This window comes from Mytilus californianus, unplaced genomic scaffold (assembly GCF_021869535.1).
Source record: "Mytilus californianus isolate M0D057914Y unplaced genomic scaffold, xbMytCali1.0.p SCAF_8, whole genome shotgun sequence".
NCBI classification, from domain to species: Eukaryota; Metazoa; Mollusca; class Bivalvia; order Mytilida; family Mytilidae; genus Mytilus; species Mytilus californianus.
Window position 1 is genome coordinate 19,648,261 of NW_026262734.1, and position 23,061 is coordinate 19,671,321.

At 31.4% G+C, this 23,061-nt stretch overlaps 1 protein-coding gene across 2 annotated transcripts; it reads left to right on the forward strand.

Moving 5' to 3' along the window:
* The first annotated feature begins 11,462 nt into the window (after positions 1-11,462).
* On the forward strand, positions 11,463-20,960 carry LOC127710941 (protein mab-21-like 3). 2 transcript variants are annotated; one of them, XM_052216897.1, is made up of 5 exons: positions 11,463-11,537; positions 15,455-16,140; positions 17,269-17,485; positions 18,038-18,429; positions 19,322-20,960. In XM_052216897.1, exons 2-5 carry the CDS (start codon positions 15,472-15,474, stop codon positions 19,568-19,570), a joined length of 1,527 nt encoding a protein of 508 aa, XP_052072857.1. In that variant the 5' UTR covers positions 11,463-11,537; positions 15,455-15,471; the 3' UTR covers positions 19,571-20,960. The 2 variants fall into 2 exon arrangements, with proteins under 2 accessions (XP_052072857.1, XP_052072858.1); XM_052216898.1 differs by lacking the exon at positions 18,038-18,429.
* The last annotated feature ends 2,101 nt before the right edge of the window (positions 20,961-23,061 follow it).

The window sequence follows — 23,061 nt, forward strand, 5'->3', positions numbered from 1 at the left end:
CAAAAATCTGATAATAAATTGTTCAAATAAGGCCTTCGAAAATAGTGGAATTAATTACTTTTGGAGTGTCAAGAACTCGTTGGAAGTACTTGATAAATTGCATGCATATATTGGTGATTTTGAATCTGTTCAAAGTTTTGATTTCTCTACCCTATATACCACATTGCCTCACATTCTCATTAAGAAAAAATTCACACACCTAATTAAATGGGCATTTAAAAAGTCAGAATGTGAATATATATGTTCTAACTCTTTTAGGTCATTTTTTAGTAGCAATAAACAAAAAAACTATGTCAATTGGACATGCTTTGATACTATATATGCCCTTGAATTTTTACTAGATAACATTTTTGTTCGCTTTGGAGATTCCGTATATCGTCAGGTTATCGGAATTCCAATGGGGACTAACTGTGCACCACTTATTGCGGACCTTTTTTTTGTATTGCTATGAGTTACAATTTATGACAAAAATCAGCAAAGACCCATCGAAACAACATCTGATACACAAATTTAATAATACTTTTAGATATTTGGATTATATTTTGGCTCTCAATAATGACGACTTCAGTATGTATACTAAAGAAATTTATCCTGTTGAACTTACTTTAAATAAAGTTAATACCAACAATGACCACTGCCCTTTCCTCGATCTTGATATCTATATCATTAACGGAAAGCTTAATACTAAAATATATGATAAAAGAGATGATTTTTCATTTCCTATCGTTAATTATCCATTTTTAGGTGGTGACGTTCCCTTGTCACCATCTTACGGTGTTTATATATCTCAACTTGTACGATTCGCACGTGTATGTAACAATGTTTTAGATTTTAACGAGAGAAATTTATGTATTACTGAAAAATTATAAAAACCAGGGTTTTCGATATCATAAACTAGTCAAAACATTTACTAAATTTTATCATCGGTATAAGGACATCATTCGTAAATATAGCTCAACATGCAGACCTCTTATACGTTCAGGTATTTCACATCCAATTTTTTATGGAAATATTCTTTATAAAGCACAAAAATGTCAGTATTCACCTCTGAAGCTAACAAAACCTTTAAATAGACTTATTAAGAAGGGATATAGTTACGATACTGTTGTCAGGTCATTAAAGATTGCATATTTTGGCGTTAATATTGATTCACTTATAGGGTCTTTGCATCGGCACTAAACACATTTATTTAAAAACCAGTTGTTGGCATGACACGGGTTATGTTCTTCTCATATATGTTATGATGGTATGATACTAAACCCCTAACGGGAAGGATTGTGCCTGATATTCATATGATGAAGACATAATCTTTCAATCAGTTTAATTGAAGTCTGGAGCTGGCATGTCAGTTAACTGCTAGTAGTCTGTTGTTATTTATGTATTATTGTCATTTTGTTTATTTTCTTTGGTTACATCTTCTGACATCAGACTCGGACTTCTCTTGAACTGAATTTTAATGTGCGTATTGTTATGCGTTTACTTTTCTACATTGGCTAGAGGTATAGGGGGAGGGTTGAGATCTCATAAACATGTTTAACCCCGCCGCATTTTTGCGCCTGTCCCAAGTCAGGAGCCTCTAGCCTTTGTCAGTCTTGTATTATTTTTAATTTTAGTTTCTTGTGTACAATTTGGAGTTTAGTATGGCGTTCATTATCACTGAACTAGTATATATATTTGTTTAGGGGCCAGCTGAAGGACGCCTCCGGGTGCGGGAATTTCTCGCTGCATTGAAGACCTGTTGGTGACCTTCTGCTGTTGTCTGTTCTATGGTCGGGTTGTTGTCTCTTTGACACATTCCCCATTTCCATTCTCAATTTTATCATATATCTATATTACACACAGTTACTCAAGTAGTTCAATCACTAAGTATGCTATCCTTGTGGTTTCATGGTAATTTATCTAGGTCAACGATTCAACCATATATTATAATGCCATTTTTTGTCATAGTAAGATACATCTTCTTTACCTAATCTGACATGGCAGCAGCTACTATTGATCCAATGGCAGCTTCTTTTACAAGCTAAAACAAAAGAGTCAATATTTGAATTTAAATCCCCCCCTTTGGAATTTAATTGGTACTTTCTGTGTAAACAATTTAATTTATAACCCGTTTCAAAATCATTTATTTCGGACTGTATGAAGTGTTCTGTCCCATCCTAAGCAAGGCACGAAGAATCGTACTTCTATAACAACCTCCAAGTGCACTCTAAAACTGCAATCATTACATGAAGCAAGTAATATTTATTGTTTGATTAATGGTTGATTAACATACAACGTCTAATATCACATGCATTATAATGACAAAATACACTATATAGTATTTGATCGAGAAGCCGGGTAGGATTTTTAACGTACTAAATATTCACAAGATAACACATGAAGGCATTACACTTTACAATGACATATAAGTTTGAGTCCAAATCGACCAGCTTTTGTTGTGACTTATACATGCTGAGTGTTTTGTGGAGTAAATGCAATTACCCGTTTTAACAGGAAGAGTAGATAATAAGACGGAAATAAAAGAAAACATAAGTCGAAGAAAAACCGAAGACATCGTGACCAAACACCACAAAAAAACAACCAACATTTCAGAAAACCCTACACACAAAACTAACAAAAATCTTAAGAGTGAAAATACTCTTTTAAGGCATACACATTTCAGTATAACTTTCGATCAATTTTCAAATCAAGCCAAGATTCTTACAGATAATCAACATACCGTATTACAGAGATTTTCGTTATAAGATTTTAAACCTAGATTACTCACTTGTTTTCTCATGATGTGCCAGCATTTATTATTTACAAAAAGTCCTAAACAACCTTTAAACCTAAAACAATCTTGTGCTGATTCATTAAAGTCGAGCGCACCATAGAAGGTGTGATTAAATATGTCCATGGTTCATATGTCCACTTGTTTTAACTAATAAAAGTAATATCTTTATTTTAAAACTTGTTTTAGTGAAATCATAGTTACTACTGCATGCGGTAATCTCCTGTCTATTAAGTACCCATTAGTCAAATAACAGGGGGACGTCTGTGTTTTTTTATTTGTATATAAAATTTAAAGATGTTTAGCATTGGAACAACATAAGGGCACATAATATCCTTAACTGTATACCAGTAAGTAGTCCGAAATTAGATCTGTACTTTACATTATATTATGTTATACCACCGAAATTCCGATCTGTACTGTATAAGTAATAAACTTGCCGCTTGGAAAATTGAAAAAAAAAAAAAAAACGTGTTCTCATACACACTTGCTCTTTATTCACAGCGTCAGTTACTTTAATGACAACGTGTGTAATTCTTTCACAATATATACAGCATTGTGTCAACAGTTTATCAGTGCTTTTGTGAGCGTTGTATCTTTGATCAGTGTTTATTATAAATTTTTCACTGTATTTTGTTTTAGTGACGACATTATTCTCAATGATCAGACATTCCGTATATATTAACATTCATTTAACAATTATGACCATATTAAGATTTAGATTTATTGGTATCAAGTTGGTTCCATATTCAACATTCAAAACATTGTAAGAAAACAGAATGAACCATGTCGATGTTCTGAACATTTCAGATTCATTATACGAGATCCGATATCAAAATTCAACTTTCGATTTCGACATGCAAATTTCAATTTTGAATTTAGAATTCGATTTCATCATTACAAATTCCAATTTTCAAACTTCGCAAATTGAATTCAATAGTCTGCCTTCAAATTTCGTTGATTTGTTTAAAAATCAATGTTTAACATTTGGTTCTCAACAGTCAGCTTATACGTATATATTTCAAGGATGCAAATGTTCAACATTTAATATGTAAATATTCAACATTCGATTTCAGAATTCAATATTCATATATGCAACATTAGAAGTCAACGTTCAACATTCGATTTCAAAATAATTCGATTTCTTCTTTCAACATTGGATATTTGTTTTGTCAAAGTTCAACTTTTTACATTTGGTTCTCAACAGTCAGCTTATACGTATGTGGTAGTGTGTTAATTTGGATATATTTAATTTTGTATTATACTTTGATATTGTGATACTATATATTTGATGAGTGTAATATGTCTAGGTTAGTCTATGGAAAGGTATATACTATGAAATTTAGAGCGAGGGGCTTGCCCCAAGCTCTTAATTTCATAGTATATACCTTTCCATAGACTATCCAATTTAGCACATATTTACAACTCGAGTAATCTTTTAATTGGTCTATTGATAGTTTATTTTGGCTGACTACTTGTATCACAGGTGTTTGTAAAACGGAGCTCATTAACGAATTTTGTAAATCTACTCACCAGTATCATTGTAAAATATGTGATTTCAAAAGGCCCTTCACTCCAGAATGAAAAGATGGTAGCTGCTGGTGTAAGTATGTATACTGATATAAAGCGGTGTTTTACTATACATGTTCTTCTTAGGTAAGATGACAAAATGAATTGACCAAAAGCAGGTAATATTGAAATTGCAGTGGAAGCTTTACATGTTTTGAAAACATTTTTTAATTTCACAGTAAAACTAAAGCTATAATAAATTTGAAACATATAGATAGTTTGTCCCCAAAGATATAGTCTAGCAGATAGGCATTAAAAAGCAACTACAAATAGATCAGAGATTATAGGTTTTGTGTGTTTTTTTTTTATTAGTTCAAAGTAAAAACTAAAAGATTTATCAGAAGATGTTTATATATATATATATATATATATATATATAGGTGGCACATTATCTTCAGACATAATCACAGTTTTTCAATTCATGACATCGTCCTGAACATGCAGGAAATATTTGCCACTGGACATTAAGCAACCAATAATCAATAAATCAATCAATTCATGACGAAATAGATCACTTTCCTTAAGAAAGTTTAAAAAATTATTACCAAGTTGCTTAAATTTTCCTTCACAAGTTTTCATAGTACACACTTTTCTGTGTACAAAGTAATTGCATGGATGATACATTATCATAATTTTAAGATATCGTTGTACTCTAATCAAGGTATAAAGAACCATATGTATTACCCTTTATTTTAATGATAAAATTTGCAATTGTCAAAAACATTTTTTAGATCCAAAGATTTTAATAGCAGGATATTTAAAAATCAATGTGAAAACTAATTACAAACTATTTAATTTAATGTCTTTAATTTGGAACACAGCATTTTATTTCAAAATAGCCAGTGGCAATTTTTGTTTTAAATATCTTGATTACGATACAATGAAATCTTACCCTTGTGGTCATTCATGCGTAGTTACTTAGTACACAGGAAAAGTATGTACTATGAAAATTAGAAGGCAAATATAAGCAATTTGATTGGACGAGAAGTTGTAAGTATGTGCTAAGTTTAATTCTAAGTACTTAGTGAGTTAGTTTCTAGTCATGCTCCACTGGTTATGTTCATTGTATGATCTTTACATGGCTCAGTGAGTTTTGATATATTGGTTATTTGTTTACTCTCTGGGTTTTACTAGTTTGTATTGTGAAATTTTTTCTTCTTTGTGATAATTGGCTAATTTAGTCATATGGTCATTTTGGAGGGAAATCCTATTGTTAGGTCAGAATTTACTCATACTTTGAATTGTAAAGTTGTGTGTTGTTTGCTTTGATACATTTATATTTGTGGACATCTTTGATTCCATTATCAGGTCATTTTTCTCTACTTAATATTTCACATTCATACTAAAATACTGATATGAATAGATTGTATAGATGATTTTGTATGAATGGTCAGAATGAATGATTTCAGAGTAAAAGGTGTATAAAATAGATTAAAACATATAAAAGTATATTAAATATTGTTTAAATCAGTTTAAATAAATTGACACAGTCAAGTAAATCATTTTGTAAGTATTTAAGCCATCAACAGTAAAATTATATGAATAACTCAGTTTAGTGAAAAGAAGTAATAGTAAAGATATAAAATAGTAATTTGTATGTTAAGACATATTTTAAACTATTAAATGATTTGATAATTTAATACGTAAACTATAAACACAAATAGTTATGATAATATTTTTATTACATATATTTGAACCATACTGTTTGTATATCATGTAGAAGATTCCATATTGTAAATACAGGACCTATGTACCTCATACATGGTAGGTTTTGTATTCTGTTTATATGTGTGTTTTTGTGATTAACATTTGTCTTGAGCATGGCTATAATATTTGTTTTAATAAGCTTATTGTGTTATGTTACTGTACGCTTTGCTTTATGTGTACTAATTCAATGTTGTTAGTAATTTGAATGAAATGACCCATAAATGACTATCAGAAGAATATTTGGTAGAATACAATATGTTAAATGTTAAGATGTGTAATTTATGATTAGAACAATATTTCTCATGATTAATATTCTATGTAAATAGATTTGTAAGTAAATAACATGGAAAACCATAGTTGTCCAGTAGGAAATATTTGAGTATTGTATTTTAGGTATTGTCACCTAGAATGAATAGAGTTATCTTTCTTTGTACTGATTATTTGTATTTGTATTGCAGGGTCATTTCTCATATTACACAATAAAACGAATCCATTGATCCTGAGGTGTTTAATTTATTATACGACCAAAACAACCTGGTTACACGTATATATTTCCAGGATGCAAATGTTCAACATTTAACATGTAAATATTCAACATTCGATTTCAGAATTCAATATTCATATATGTAACATTAGAAATCAACGTTCAGCATTCTATTTCTTCTTTCAACATTGGATATTTGTTTTGTCAAAGTTCAACTTTTAACATTTGGTTCTCAACAGTCAGCTTATACGTATATATTTCCAGGATGCAAATGTTCAACATTTAACATGTAAATATTCGACATTCGATTTCAGAATTCAATATTCATATATGCAACATTAGAAATCAACGTTCAACATTCGATTTCAATATAATTCGATTTCTTCTTTCAACATTGGATATTTGTTTTGTCAAAGTTCAACTTTTAACTTTTAATTTCGACATTCAACATTCAATATACAGTAAACCTTTTACCGACTGGAAATAACTCTTTATATCTTAAGTGCGTCCGGAGCTCATTTCTGATTTTACCTTCAAAATGAACGATCAAACTCAATCATTTAAACCATGGAATGAGTAAATAAGCAGCAACGTAAAGAGCTTTATGACCAAAAGTTAAATAAAAAAATGCCATAATCTTAGGTCAACTTTGGCTGAAGGAGTTGGAAGTTTAGTTTCAACATTCAGCTTTCAAAATTCTATTTAAATTCAACATTGAAATAATCAGCATTCAAAATCAACATTTAAGATATGGTTTCCAACATTCAATTATTCGATTTCGATATTCAATAGTCAATGTTGCTCATTGTTGAAGGCCGTACGGTGACCTATAGTTGTTAATTTCTGTGTCATTTGTTCTCTTGTGAATAGTTGTCTCATAAGCAATCATATCACATCTTCTTTTTTATATTGTCATGAGCAAGTGAGGATTTCTCAGAGTTCTTTTGGAATTAAGTGACAACTCTTTAAGAAATGGCAGCATTCCTTAACATCATTAATGTCGGTAACATGAATCTTTAAGAGTCCAAATCTAAACCAAACCTATCATCAATGCTTGAAATAAAAATAACTAGCATGTTTTGTGATTTTATATTATTATTCCTGCCATTATAATCAACTTTTAAATAGATTTATTCATCTTTGCTTCAACTGAAACCTATTCTGCGGGTTTTGATCTTCGTTATTTGTAGAACAAGACTGTTATCATGATTATTGTACTCCTTTCAAGTTCATCAATCATTAGGCACTGTGTTCATGCATTATATCGCTAATAGGTTTTTTTTAAAGACTTTCGCTAATAGGTTTTTTTTAAAGACTTGATATCGACGAAATCGATAAAGTTGTAATATATATGCGTAAACAATCTGTTAATCTGTCGCCAACCCTGTAGTTCAGGTAAATAAATAAATTAAATGTTTATTGACAGACATACGCCGGCAAATGGGTAACTGCAACACCTACTTTCTGCTAATGAGCAATACATTTCGATGTTATCGACAATATGTGGAATAGCATACTAGTAATCGAAAACGAACATAGCCACGTTTATATTCTTATTTCTGAAAATGCCTACATTTGAATATCATTGTTTCATATCCGACCAAAGCTAAGAAAACTTTGATTTCATAATGCTAGTAAGTCAACGAAAATGTGTTAATATGCAACAGTTGTTGCAAGCGTTTTGCTTTTACTTCAAATCGAGCTTTCATAGTCAAACTTTGGTTTCAGGACGATGGATGCAAATCGTTTATTTTTTACCTAGTATGTCTGTTTGATTTGTACACACATCGTTGTCAATATAATGCGACTGTCATACAAGTGAGAGGTTTAGTTAGCTATAAAACCAGGTTTAATCCACTATTTTCTACATAAGAAAATGCCTATACAAAGTCAGGAATATGACAGTTGTTATCCATTTTTTTGATGTGTTTGAGCAGTTGATTTTGCCATTTGATTCGGGACTTTCCGTTAAGAATTTTCCTCGGAGTTCGGTATTTTTGTTATTTTATTTTTTTTTCTTATTGAGACTCACAAGATGAAAAAATCCATAGGCAGAACCAGAAGTAAGGAAGAAACAGTATTTATAAACGTTTAATCGTTCGCTTAATACTATATTTGGTTTATTAAACTTTTATATTTGAGCGTCATTGGTGAGTCTTTTGAAGACGAAACGCGCGTTTAGCGTACACAATCTTATCTGGTATCAATGATGATTTTATTTAATATGAGACATCATTTATAAAGTTGCCATTTATAATTTTAAACCAGATAAAAAAAAGAGAAGGTTGCACTCTTTTACAATGCCGTGGTTACTGATAAAGTAAAACCACGTGTTCTAGTGGGTATAGTCAGCTAACTATGCAGTTTTTTTGGTACTGACATGATTTTATAGCATATTTTCCACTGATAAATTAAGAAATGATTCCGAATCAAAGAACCCTCATGCAAGTTAACATTTAGTCATATAAATTTGGTTATTCTATTTATGTCCCTTTTTGTCGTATAGGTCTACGCGTTGCGGGCTAATTATTCAGCATCGGCTTTCAAATGTTTAAGTATAAAAGTTCCTAGAGAAGGTTATCCATATAAACTCTTCGAACGTACGAAATTTGTTATTTTCATTTAGGGGTATAAAAAACGAAGTTTAATAAAAGGTAAGATGAACAAGTTTGTTTTTAAATGAGATGTGATTTTTTCTGAAACTAAAATCTAGTGTAAAGTGTTTACTTATATAAATGAATATATTAAAACAATAATTTGCTAAAAAAATTGAGATATGAGGACCTGAATAATTAAATTTTTATTTTTACTAATAGTTATTCATGCAGACAATCGGATAACATCACATTTACCTTGATTTTTCACTTCCTAAACGATTAATGCGATTTAAATATCATACGAAAAAGATAGAGGAGGACGACAGACGACCGAAGCCAAGTGATTAGAACAGACTTGATCCATTAGGTCAAGTGAATTAAAAATAATAAATAACCACAACACATATCTTCTGCTAATGAGCAATACATTTCGATGTTATCGACAGTATGTTAATATAATACTAGTAATCGGAAATCAAACATAGCCACGTTTATATTTTTATTTCTAAAAATGGCTTCATTTGAACATCGTTGATTCCTATCCGACAACAAGTAAGAAAACTTTGATTTCATAATAGTAGGTCAAATAAAATGTGCTTATATGCTGCAGTTGCGTTTGGCTTTTAATTCAAATTGAGCGTTCATTGTAAAACTATGATTGCAGGACGATAGATGCAAATCGTCTCATTTTTACCTAGTATGTTTATTTTGTACACACATCGCTGTCAATATAATGAAATTTGATGCGACTGTCATACAAGTGAGGGGTTTAGTAAGCTATAAAATCAGGTTTAATCCACCATATTCTACATAAGAAAAAGCCTGTACAAAGTCAGGAGTATGACAGTTGTTATCCATTTGTTTGATGTGTTTGAGCGTTTGATTTTGCCATTTGATTCGGGATTTTCCGAATCGGATTTTCCTCCGAGGTCGGTATTTTTATCATTTTACTTTTTCTAATTAACACTCACATTGGACATTCGCACAAGATGAAAAATTAACCCAAAGGCAGAACCAGAAGTAAGAAATAAACAACAGTTATAAACTTTTAACCGTTCACTTAATACTTTATTTGGTTTATTAAACTTTTTTGTTTTAACGTTATTGGTGAGGCTTTTGAAAACGAAACACGCGTCTGGTGTACACTATTTTAACTGGATCAATGATGGTTTTATTTAATATAAGACATCGTTGTTAAAGATGCAATTTACAATTTTAAACAGGATAAACATGTAGAAGTTTGCACTCTTTTTCTACATAAGAAAATGCATGTACCAAGTCAGCAATATGACAGTTGTTGTCCATTCGTTTGATGTGTTTGAGCTTTTGATTTTGCCATTTGATTGTGGACTTTCCGTTTTGAATTTTCCTCGGAGTTCATTATTTTTGTGATTTACTTTTTACACTGCCGTGGTTACAGTTAAAGTAAAACAACGTGTTCTAGAGGGTATCGTCATCTCACTATACTTTACCGTGGTACTGACAGGATTTTATAGCATATTTTCATTGAATTCCGCTGATAAATTAAGAAAGTATTACGAACCCAAGAACCCTCATGCAAGTTCACCTTTAGTCATATAAATGTTGTAATTCTTTTTATGTCCCTTCTGTCGTATAGGTCTACGCGTTGCCGGCTAATTATGCAGCATTGGCTTTCAAATGTTTGAATATAAAAGTTCCTAAAGAAGGTTAATCCATATAAACTCTTCGAACGTATATATTCACTTAATGGTATAACAGAAGTAGTTAGATAAATTGTAAGATGAACAAATGTTTATTTTCAAATGAGATGTGATTTTCTCAAACTAAAATTGTGTGTATAGTGTTTACTAACATAAATGAAAATATTGAAATAATAATTTGCTCATAAAGTTAAGATATGAGGGCCTTAATAATTATTTTTTTTATTTTTACTAATAGTTATGTAGGTAGACAATCTTATACCATCACATTTACCTTGATTTTTCACTTCCTACTCGATTAATGCGATTTAAATATCGGACGAAACAGATAGAGGAAGACGACAGACGACAGACGCCAAGTGATTAGAACAAACTTGATCCTTTAGGTCAGGTGAATTAAAAATAATAAATGACGTGAAGCCAGCTTTTTGAATAAGCTTACACTTGTATTGGAAATTTTCAATCAATATCATCTTAATTTCTAAATTGTTCTAAATTTAGACTTTTTCTGCAACTCCGAATTTTATGCATTTTATATCTATATTAAAAACAGTATCCTTCCTCTACATGTTCTAACATGTATATCAAAAAGTAAAACCTGACCTTAAAAGTCAATTAATATTACATCATGTCACGAGATTGTAATAAAGGGATTTAATGCACATATCAGATATGGCCACGTATAATGTAATTTGAATTTACTTCCTTCTGTTCGACTTGCATATAAGGTTCGTATAATCTTTTTTTTTATTTATTCAATGAGTATAGCATACGAGGGAAGTGGGAGGAGCAAGATGTTGAAAAGAATGTATGAACATACTTTGTGATGAGTGATCAAAAAGGCAAATATAGAAATAACTTCGTACGGAAACTGATTGGACAAAAACATACAGGGTCATATTAGTAATACTGTATTAGTAATTAATTGGGTGGTTTCATGATGACCCTTTTATATGTCCAATGTCTATTATATAAGGGCCTTAGTTATGGCCGAGGGACATTGGTGTTTACCCGAGACCATTACAATATTACTGATCAATGACATATAACAGTGCATTTACATTACACATTACATTTAAATACATGTATGATTCAATTTATAAGCCATTCAGTAAATCAAAGCTTAGATTCCCAGTTCAACTTAAGGTCAAGTTACAGTAAATAGGCTATGTCATAGATTTCAGTAAAATTTTGCATACAACTATGCCTCGATGAACTACAACTGAAAATCGAAAAAATAATGCATTTATTTCATCTATCATTTGAAATATTACGTACTGATTGAATTCTTCCAAAATGGATGAACATATTATAGAAAGCACATAAAATTGGCGAAAAACATTCTAAAATTTGTCTTAAAATCATCAAATCTCTAATTTTTACTCCATAGATTTTTCTTTAAAAACGATATGTTGTTGATACATAGATTTCCGTTTAAATGATGCAAAATAAAGATAGGGTCACAGACTTCGTTTTTAAGGTATACATCATTCACAGTTGTGTTCTTTGTGAAAAAATCCCATGAAACTTCGAAATGAACGTAACATCATCGCGTTGCGTTGTAGGCCGTAAAACAATGATATTTGACGTTTTTCACTACCAACAAGGTAACAAATTGATTATTAGACAAAAAACGAAGTCGGTGATCCTATGATTATTGTATATCATTAAAACAGAAATTGATATGTCATCAACATATAGCTTTTTAAGAAAAATCTATGGAGTAGAAATTTGAAATTAGATGTTTTAAGCCAAATGTTAGAAGATTTTTCGCCGATTTCATGTGCTTTCTATACAAATATTCACCCATATTGAAAGAAATCAATCTGTAATATTTCAGATAAAAAAAGACATGAAAGAGATACATGCATTATTAATTTCGATTTTAATTTGTAGTTCAACGAGCCAAGGTTGTATGCAAAATTTTATCAAAATCTGCGACATAACCCATTTACTGTTCCTTGACCTTAAATCGAAGCAGTTCTTATAACATTGGCCCAGAGGGCATTATTGCAAAGCCTATACATGCTATATGGATAAAACCAGTCATTATGAAAACGATTTCAAACAATGTTACTACAATTCAGACAAAATAAAGATATTTGTTATATATTTTGCTATGCATTCTGTGTAATGCAAGAAGTTTGAAGTAATAGAAAAGTAAAAATGTAAAGCAAAACTAAAACAAAATACTGACGTCAGATAGAAATAAGTCCCGAAGGGTGCTATTTGATCGAAAATTGTACAATTATATTTCAAACTTCAAGATAAAAAAGAACCAAAATACACTAAATAAGCCATTAATCTGTGTATCAATGTGTTAGTGCAGTATGATATGCAACATGTTTTTCAAAAACTTCGATGTTTTCAATTATACCCATTGCAATACCCCAAGGCATGCATATTATACCAGATTTGATAAGTATGACTATAAGTTTTTACTTCTGTTCTCATACTATTTAATATTTATTTTTTAAAACTATTTCTGTATTCCATTACTTGTGTACAATATTTATTTGGCGGCATTTTGTCTTTCTAATATTGTTTAACATCTCATCCCCTTATTTCATTGAAATTGTATTTACATTGTGTCATAGATAAAATGTATTCGTTCAGTGTATGCTCACTTGTTTGTAGTAATATGTCTTTTGGTTGAGTTAAGCAATTTCAATTGATATTTTATAGTGTGTATTTCTATGTTATGATGTTACACTATTGTTTCAGGTAAGGGTGAAGGTTGGTACATATTAAAACGTTTAAACCCGCTGCATTTGTTTGCACCTGTCCTAAGTCAGGAACCTGATGTTCAGTGGTTGTCGTTTGTTGATGTGGTTCATAATTGTTTCTCGTTTCTCTTTTTTTTTAATATAGATAAGACCGTTGGTTTTTTTTCTGTTTAAATTGTTATACACTAGTAATTTTTGGGGCCCTTTATAGCTTGTTGTTCGGTGTGAGCCAAGGCTCCGTGTTGGAGACCATACTTTGACCTATAATGGTTTACTTTAAAATTTTACAAATTGTGACTTTGATGGAGAGTTGTCTCATTGGCACTCATACCACATCTTCTTACATCTATAGATTTTATTTATACAAAAAGATGGATCAACTACTAATATGTCAAATGATGCTATTTTAATAGTTCTTTTCTGTTAATGTTATAGAGACAATGCTTTACATTTATACCATTGTAGGCATTTTGTTTTTCAAAAACATCAAAGTTTTCATTTAAACCAATTTGAATATCGTAAGCCATGCATAGATTTTATTTATACAAATAGATGGATCAACTACCAACATTTAAAATTTTGCTGTTTAATTGTTCTATCCTGTTAACGTTTTAGAGACAATGCCTTACATTTCTACAATTGTAGGTCTTATATACCTTTAACTGCAAAGATATTCTTCTATCGTTTTATGTATTTTAGAATAAACTTATTGTATATTTTATATTTTTTACCATATTTGTCGATTATAAAACAAGAGGCTATAAAGAGCCTGTGTCGCTCACCTGTATTTCTAACAATTGCACTTTATGGTAAAAATTATCATTAATGGGGGTTACCTTGATAAAGAGATAATTGACAATTTTAGTCATGTAGACATATTTGTAGATTTTATCCTGCTGATTATTTTCTGGTTTTTAAGTTTCTATTTACCTATTATTATAGTTTGCAAGATTATAGGCAAAAATGCCCCAAAACATCGTCAATTTAGGACAATAACTCTAATTTTTCGACAGGTAGGATCATTGGACACATTTTGTCAACTAGATAGTCCATTGGTGATTTTTATGAACAATCTATTGAATATTTCATTTAAGCTATTATTCTGTTTTATGGAAATGGATGTGTTACTCCGATTAAATCAGAAATGTCGCAAAACATTTAAGAGATCTTCAAAGCCACTATTTTGGAAAGTGGTTGGTTATGCATTTGCATATATAAATCTTAACTAAACAGACCAAATTATTAGTAGATATTTTGAAGCAAACAAAATGACAATATTTTGACACTCATGTCTTCTTCTACATATTTATTTGACACGACAATATCACATTATGGAAGCTATCACATGAGATCCACTGTTAGGAAAATGTATAACGAGTTACGTTACACAATGTTAAAATATATCCGGCGGTTGCTCACCTGTCCCCTCATATCAAACATATCATACATTGGCATAAACAGAGTCACATTTATTTTGGCATTGTTAAGGTTGAGCTCTCTTATCTCCAATCCCTAGTGGGATTTTAAATGCAAACTGGTTCTTTTACCACATACCTATTTAGTGGTTAACTGAAGTGATAAATATACATATTGTTTTTGCCTTACTCATTATTAATAGTAATTGTTTTCTTTTTGTTTGATTAATTTTGTTTGATTTTAGTTTTATGTATCATTTTTTGTTTAATTCATATGGAAGTTTGTGTTAGTAACGTCATCGTTTTAAATGTATCCTACTTCAATTCAAACATAATTATTCGTTCTGTATATTTTGTTTTGTAAAATGTTACATCCTAATGTAATTTGGGACATAATTCACACCATTGTATGACATAAACACTCAACAAACAAAACAAATTAAAAATAAAACACAACTAAACAATTTTATTTCATATTTATACCATATGTGCATTCAATTCCAGAATAGTACCGTATAAACATGGCATGCCCAGTTTGTGGAGAGACTAGATTTAGGAGCGCAGCGCAACAAACATGTCATACTGCCATGAACCATGGAACACACGGTTGTGGTTGTGGATACAAGTTTACTTCTGAAGAAGAATTAAAATCACACGAGAAAACAATGAAGGAAAACATGAAAGAAAATCCTTGCTCCAGTTGTTGTCGGTCATTTGAAACAAATGGGACATTAAAAGATCACCAAAGGGATAAACTTCATGATTATACTAAACCCCCTAATCAGTGTGATTGTGGAAAAACATGTAAATCTGCAGATGGTCTCGCTCAGCATATTCACGATAAACAAGAAAACTTGAATATCACAGATGCAAAATACAAAAGCAAAGGAGAATATTATGATGAGTTTTACAAAACAAATGTCATGGTTAGCAAAGATGATCGTAAGGAGAGTGTTGGAAAGTGTCGTGACACGTTAAACAAAATCATGGATCATGTTCGCACACAAGAGAATGGCAAAATTTACAGTAGTGATATCAGAAAAGCCGGAAGTCATGCTACAAGAACCAAGGTAAAAAAAGCCGACGAGTTTGACGTAAACATTGCTTTGAACATTCCTGTGGCTGACGTCAAAACTAAAGGGACAGTAAAGTATACCTACAAAGATAATTTGAACCCACGTGACCCAAAGGTAAGTATTCAAAAACCTTATGTTGCAATTAACGCAGCCATACAGACAAGTATAGGTTTATTTTGGATTGATCAGAAGTTTAATACCAGCAGCATGCCGTTAATCCTGTAAAAGAGGAGCGAAAGATACCAGAAAGACATTCAAACTCATAGCTATATAGATCGAAAACAAACTGACATCATCATGGCTAAAAATGAAAAAGACGAACAGACATTGAGAGATATTGAATTTCACAAACATGTATCGATATTATCGTAAATAGAAGACTATCACAACTTTTTTACAGTCAATGATCCCACATGGCGATAGAGTGTCTACGAAATACATGATAATGACCATAAGATAAATAATAATGATAAACAGGAAAACAACAAAGAAAGGACATGATGGAGTGCTAAGATATAGAGAATAAAGAATTAATGGAAAATAATTTTAACAATGAAATAAAGAAAAATAGAATAAAGAACTTAGAAACGAAGACAGTGTATGTTTAATCCAGGCACTGTTCTAGTGTTACTTCAACTGAATAAATTTGATTCTGTAACTTTAAAAAAAAATGGTAACTTTAACGATTCGGTTAATAATGTCTTACTGATTCAGAAATTATAAATATTATGGAACTTTTTCTTATATGGAATAGGGGGAATAAGAATGAGTCACTTCTGGTGTTAAATAAATATAATGCTCAACAGTGATTAAAAATTAGTGTACTTTTGTCTTGAAACAATGGAGACAGTATGCCTCTTCCGGTTAAAAATCCTTTTCGGCTTCAACGAATTAAAGATTTTTTTTACATGGTTCCAAAGATATATGATATGTACTTTAACATGGAACTAGTGCAAACAATTGATACCTCCCGTTAAAATTTTTAAGGTATGTTCTCATTGAACCTCACGGAAAGGGCCCCATGGCTTTATCTCATTTCAAAATAAAGTAAATATAGCAAGTGTCAAAATTAATTGTACCTGATACCTAGACATACATTTCTACAACTGAGTATGATAAATAAGTCATATCACCATTCAGTTTTTTTAGACTTGGATTTTTCCAGCAATGTTTAACCATACATGGTTTAATAAGAAAAGGAAATTGAAATAAGATATTACAATATCGAAAACTCTATTTTAGAGTGCATCTCCAGAAAATCTTAATGTGATAAGAGAAATGACTGCAGTTCCAAAAGGTACACAGAACTATATCCCTATCGGATATGCTGCTGTTAATGCTGCGGGGAATGCAAAGATGGCAAGTAAAGTAACACATAATGGGGACATAATACCTAGAAAAGTTCAGGAGGATCTTTACAGCAAGATGAGGACTGCCATTAAAGACTTGAACCTTAAAGGTATTTAATGAATATTTTTTCATGATCTGCGGTTTAAGTGCAAAAAATGTTAACCTTCATTTATAAATAAAATGATATAAAAGGTATATAAATAGAATTTTAACGCTTCAAATGTTATTTGTAACAAGTTGAACGTCAAATTCGTCTTATTATACATTTTATAGGAGACGTCGTGAAAACACCCACTGTTATCAACATCGTTCGCAACGTCTATACGTCAAAGAGATAGCAATTACAGCATCAACACATTTTCATATCTGCATATGTCAACAACCGACATAACCAATAAACTAGTATAACAAAAATCGCCACCTGTATAGAAAAAGTGTGAACAAAATGAAAGAAGGCTTTCAAAATCTCAAGTGAGTTGCTATAAAATCTTCCAATGACAACGAATGTGAAACAAAAGAGCTATTGCAAAGCGTCAAGTTAAAAAATAACAAAAACTTGTGTAATCGTTTTGAAGGGAAAAGGGAATTAGAAAGCGAGGGTCGATCAAAAATCGTATGTCTGAAAATAGGCACCTTTAAGTAATATGCATATGTTATTCAGATGTGCATATTTCAAGAAATTCCCATGGTCCAGCACTGACATTGACCAAAACTGGTTCAAAAGGGAAACACGATATCAATATAGACGTCACTACAACGATTGGTGATAGACACGTACCAGTTGGTGTGTACGGTTGGCCTCGTCCTGACACAAGTAAAGTTCTGTCGAAAAAAACAATAGATAGAATTAACAACGTCGGAACCCACATGGTCCCTAAAGGAGGTGAATTTTGGAATGTATCCCACTCTAAAGCAGAGAAGGAGCTAATGAGAGGATTAGATACGGGGAATCAATGTCGCCGTCAATGTTATAAGATGTTAAAGGCAGACGTACAAACCTGGAAGTCGAAATCCACTGATAATTATCCGGGGATATCATCACACCTTTTGAAGGTAAAAACTAGGGGTCATACGTACATTGTAGTTTTATGGGTGAAATATTAAAAAACAAAAAAGGAAAGACATCCACAAGGCCATAAAAGGATAGAAAAATAGTAGATAACCGTTCAAAACACTTACTGAAGATCAACCAACACAAATTTCTGTCTTCACTATAGTATGAGTTGCATTGAAAACAGTTGTTCTCATATATGCCAAACAATTTCCATAACGTTCAAACAGGTCTAACTGGCGTCCATAAAAACTAGAAAAAACAGAGTAGGACTGTTCCAATGGCTCTTGGATAGCGTATTTTTGTCGGTTTTTTTATGTTATTTTTTTTTGGGGGGGGGGGAGGTAGAGGAATCAAGTCTATTTGAATTGTGGTCCAAGCAAATATCTAATACTGATAGTTGCCGGTCTTTTCGAAATCCATAAACGAAGACATATATTAGTCTTCTTTGATAACTTGTTATGTGCTTAAATATGTAGCTTTTCGGTCGAGTACACGCCAAGGGTCATATTTATTCATTTGATATAAATTTTTTATAGTTTAAAATATTAATGGAATGTATGAAGCTGCACAATCAGTAATTCTACAATTTATGTTTACTTTCTCAAAATGTTAAACTATACTGATGAATTAGAAAACGCATTAATAATAAACTCATCTTAGATGTCATGAAAAAAAGTAATACAAATAATACAATATGACTGAAATTTAAACTAACCTGTTTTTATTTTATTGCATTTTTAAGTTTTAACTAAACGGTTTCAACTTATATTTAACAAACATGTTGTAAACAGCAAGACTATCTTTACGGAAAGAACTATGTACAAAAAATCTGAATTTTATATGACAAAAGCAAAACTAACAAAGAAATGTACATACTTTTTTTATTTTTAGCACTCAATGTTTTGGATGAACGAACGACACCAACCCAACAATAAAGATTATTGGAACCAGAAAAACATTCACAACTGTTACACGGATTCTCTTAAGGCATTTAAAAGCCATTTGGATCAGTGCAAACTACCAGATTACTTCCATCCCATGAACAATATGCTCGGGAAAAAAAACAAAGACGTGTGTCACAGACTAGCCAGATGTGTTGAAGGCAGAAGAAATGAACTTTTACACATGAAGCTGCTATAATGAAAATTTGTATTAATGCACGTGTGGGATTTTGAACTACCGTCATTGAGACTATAAAATAATTGCTTGTTTAAGGCTAACCTGATAGTCATTAATTTCGGTCTGCGTAGTAATTTTTTTCGTATGTGATTATCAGGGTATTCTATTTCATACAATTAGCATATTATATTCCAAGAGAGTACGTGATATGACGTGATTTGGGGATTATCATATTCAACATTATTTGTCAAATTGATTGTCCGTCCATAATTGTGTCAAAGTTCTGGTTTCTTTGTTTTGCATCTGCTTGGTGGTTGATGGCTTTGTAAATATTTTGGAACGTCCTTCCTTTTTTATAAAGAAATAAAGATTTTTAGGGGACTTTATGCGTTAAGAAAAATATATGTCCCAAATGATTATATTGTCTAAAATAAACACATTTCTGTTTTATTTATTTTTACCTTGATATTGAACAAGTAGAATGATTTTAATGTTGTAAACTTGGACAAAATCGAATGGTATACTTTGATTAGGGTGTGTTTTTTTTGTTTGTTTTGTGTATTTTAAATTTGTGTGTGTGTTTAATTTTTCTTTTTATCAACGTGGTCAGAGACCATAACATAAACTAGTTTGTGATTGAAAGAAGTTCTAATGAGAGCCAAAGTATGCAGTTTCTTTATAAAGGTATCAGAAATGTTTTTTTTTTTTGTTTAACATTAACTATGCGTATCTGTAAAAATGTAAAAAAAAAATGTTAAGTTAAAACTTGTATAAAGTTTAGAATTACGTCTGTGGCATTCTTTTTTAATATCTTAAATGCATAGAAGCTGTGTCAGATAGAAATCGACCTTTTGTAAGTGCATGTATATATAAGTTCACATGTATAAGACTGTGACTGATTTCGGAACATTCAAGTACGAAATGGTATGTTTTGTGATATTCGTTTTCATAAGGTCGGTTTCTATATGACGCAACACATAAGATAACATAGTGTACATTGGCTTCCTCTACCAATTAATACTTGCCTCAGATATACAACTAGTACTGAAATCGACGTTTAACACTATAAATAAATCATATAGCTATATAAATAAATTCAAGACTTTGAAAACAAAAGTCTAATTCATTCGGATAAAGTTCTTTGTGTTTCGTCAATATGTGGATTGGTTCTTTTGGGGTGATGGATACAAAGTATAATATAACATTTTGCATATTAACAGTGCCAATAATAACGCTTAATTAGATTCATGAGAGACATACATAATAAGCACCAAAATGTCGGATGTTAGCTGATGACCTTCACTTTTAATTTAATGCCTTTCTAATTTTTTTTCATAGCACTGATATGTTTTGTTTTTAATTTATTTGCATATATAAACAATGTTTTGTTATAATAAAATACTTGATATAACTTTTAGTTGTTTATATGGAACGCCGTAACTGCCTTATGTTAAAAACTTTCATTATATGATGGTACTTTCACATTAAACGATGGTACTTTGGCATTATATGATGGTACTTTGATATTATACGATGGTACTTTGACATCATATGATGGTACTTTGACATTTTACGATGGTACTTTGACATTATACGATGGTACTTTGACATTATACGATGATAATTTGACATTATATGATGGTACTTTGACATTATACGATGGTACTTTGATATTATATGATGGTACTTTGTCATTTTGTAAAGACAAAAGGAATCAAGGGAAATTAGAAAAAAAAACAAAATGGAGGAATCACTCATGTTGAGTGTACTAAATAAGGTTGATTTGAAGCATGCGTTTGTACATTTTGAAAGAGAAAAGATAACACCAAACATTGTGGGTATGCTTTCGAGACATGAAATAGAAGCTCTCGGAGTTTCAAATACAGCAGACACGATGAAGCTTCGAATTGAGTGTATTAAATATGGGACTATTAAACCACAGAAAATTCAAGGAAGTTCCGGACCTCCTAACTTTGACATAGACAAATCTAAACTTGAAAATTTACTTGATAATGGATTTTTGATCTCGGATGTTGCAAAGCTTTTACTTGTATCTGAACGTACAATATATCGAAGAATGGCACAGTTTGATCTGAGTAAACGTACATTATCAAAACTTAACGATGATGACCTTGATGTTGTATTGGGAGAAACTATTCAAGAGTTTCCTCTGTGTGGTGAAAATATGCTTAAACATATGTTAATTGCCAAAGGCATTAGAGTACATAGATGGCGTCTAAGAGACTATTCAACGTTTAGATTCGTCTGGAGCTCAAACAAGGAAATCGGGAAGACTTCACAGACGAGTTTATAACGTAATTGGGCAGAACCACTTGTGGCATATAGACACTAACCATAAGCTTGTACGCTGGCGATTCGTAATAATAGGTGGTGTTGATGGTTTAAGCAGAATGACAATGTTTCTTAAATGCTGTGATAACAACACGTCTCAAACAGTCTTAAACTGTTTTTTGTCAGGTGTCGCCAACCTCGGTGTGCCTCTAAGGGTTAGATCGGACAAGGGACTGGAAAACGTGTCAGTTGCAGACTTTATGCTCAGTGAAAGGGGTGATGGAAGTATGTTAACAGGCCTGAGTACCCACAATCAAAGGATTGAGAGATTATGGAGGGACATATTTGAGGGTGTCCTATGTTATTTTTATAACTTATTCTATTATATGGAGGATCAAGATATTCTAGATCCATTCAACCTACAGCATTTAGCAGCTCTACATTTCATATATATAGGGGAGATAAACAGAAGGCTTCAACTGTGGGAAACAGCATGGGCTGGTCATAGGATGCGTACAGTTAAATCGTCTCCTTTGATTTTGTGGTCATCTGGCCAACTTCAAAACCCAGTAGGCATACAACTTAGTGAAACAGAATTACTAGAGTATGGACTTGAAGGACATATTAATTTGAATAACACCGAGGAAGGGAACCGACCAATATTTGCCCCAATTAGCCATTTAATCAACGAACAGTCTAGACAGGCATTGAGAGAAGTCAACCGAACTCATGAAAACTTTGGAATAAATGACTATTTAAAGTGTTTGGAAATTATTACAAGAAATTAAATTTGTTGTTAAATTAACACAAGTTGATCTTTAAAATTTCAGCATCTTATAGTTTGTAATAGCCTGTGTTGGCCAGGATGCATTTGGTCAGAACCTTGCTATAAACATTTCTATAACATTTGATTTTATTGTTAAAGATATTTTCCACAAGATCGCTAACATAGATTGTTTTAACCTCGATTTTGACTGACAAAATCAGAGTATGGATTCACTCTATGTACACACTCGTGCTCATTTATTAGCATAATGCACAGCACATGAAAACATACAAATACATGTACAACACTGTGTTCAGTCTTCTACGATGACAGCACCCATATTACAAAGTGAACTACGCCATTGTACATAAAGTCTCATACATAATTTCATGGTTCATATCAATCAACTCAAAAGTTGTTTGTTTGCATTTCCATTAAACGAAATCATCCCCTG

What these genes read in the sequence shown, in the direction of transcription:
- LOC127710941 (XM_052216897.1), top strand. Translation starts at nt 15,472, where the DNA reads ATGGCATGCCCAGTTTGTGGAGAGACTAGATTTAGGAGCGCAGCGCAA. An exon ending in TGAACCCACGTGACCCAAAG is followed by an intron (nt 16,141 to 17,268) that starts GTAAGTATTCAA and finishes ACTCTATTTTAG; the next exon opens with AGTGCATCTCCAGAAAATCT. An exon ending in TATCATCACACCTTTTGAAG is followed by an intron (nt 18,430 to 19,321) that starts GTAAAAACTAGG and finishes TTTTATTTTTAG; the next exon opens with CACTCAATGTTTTGGATGAA.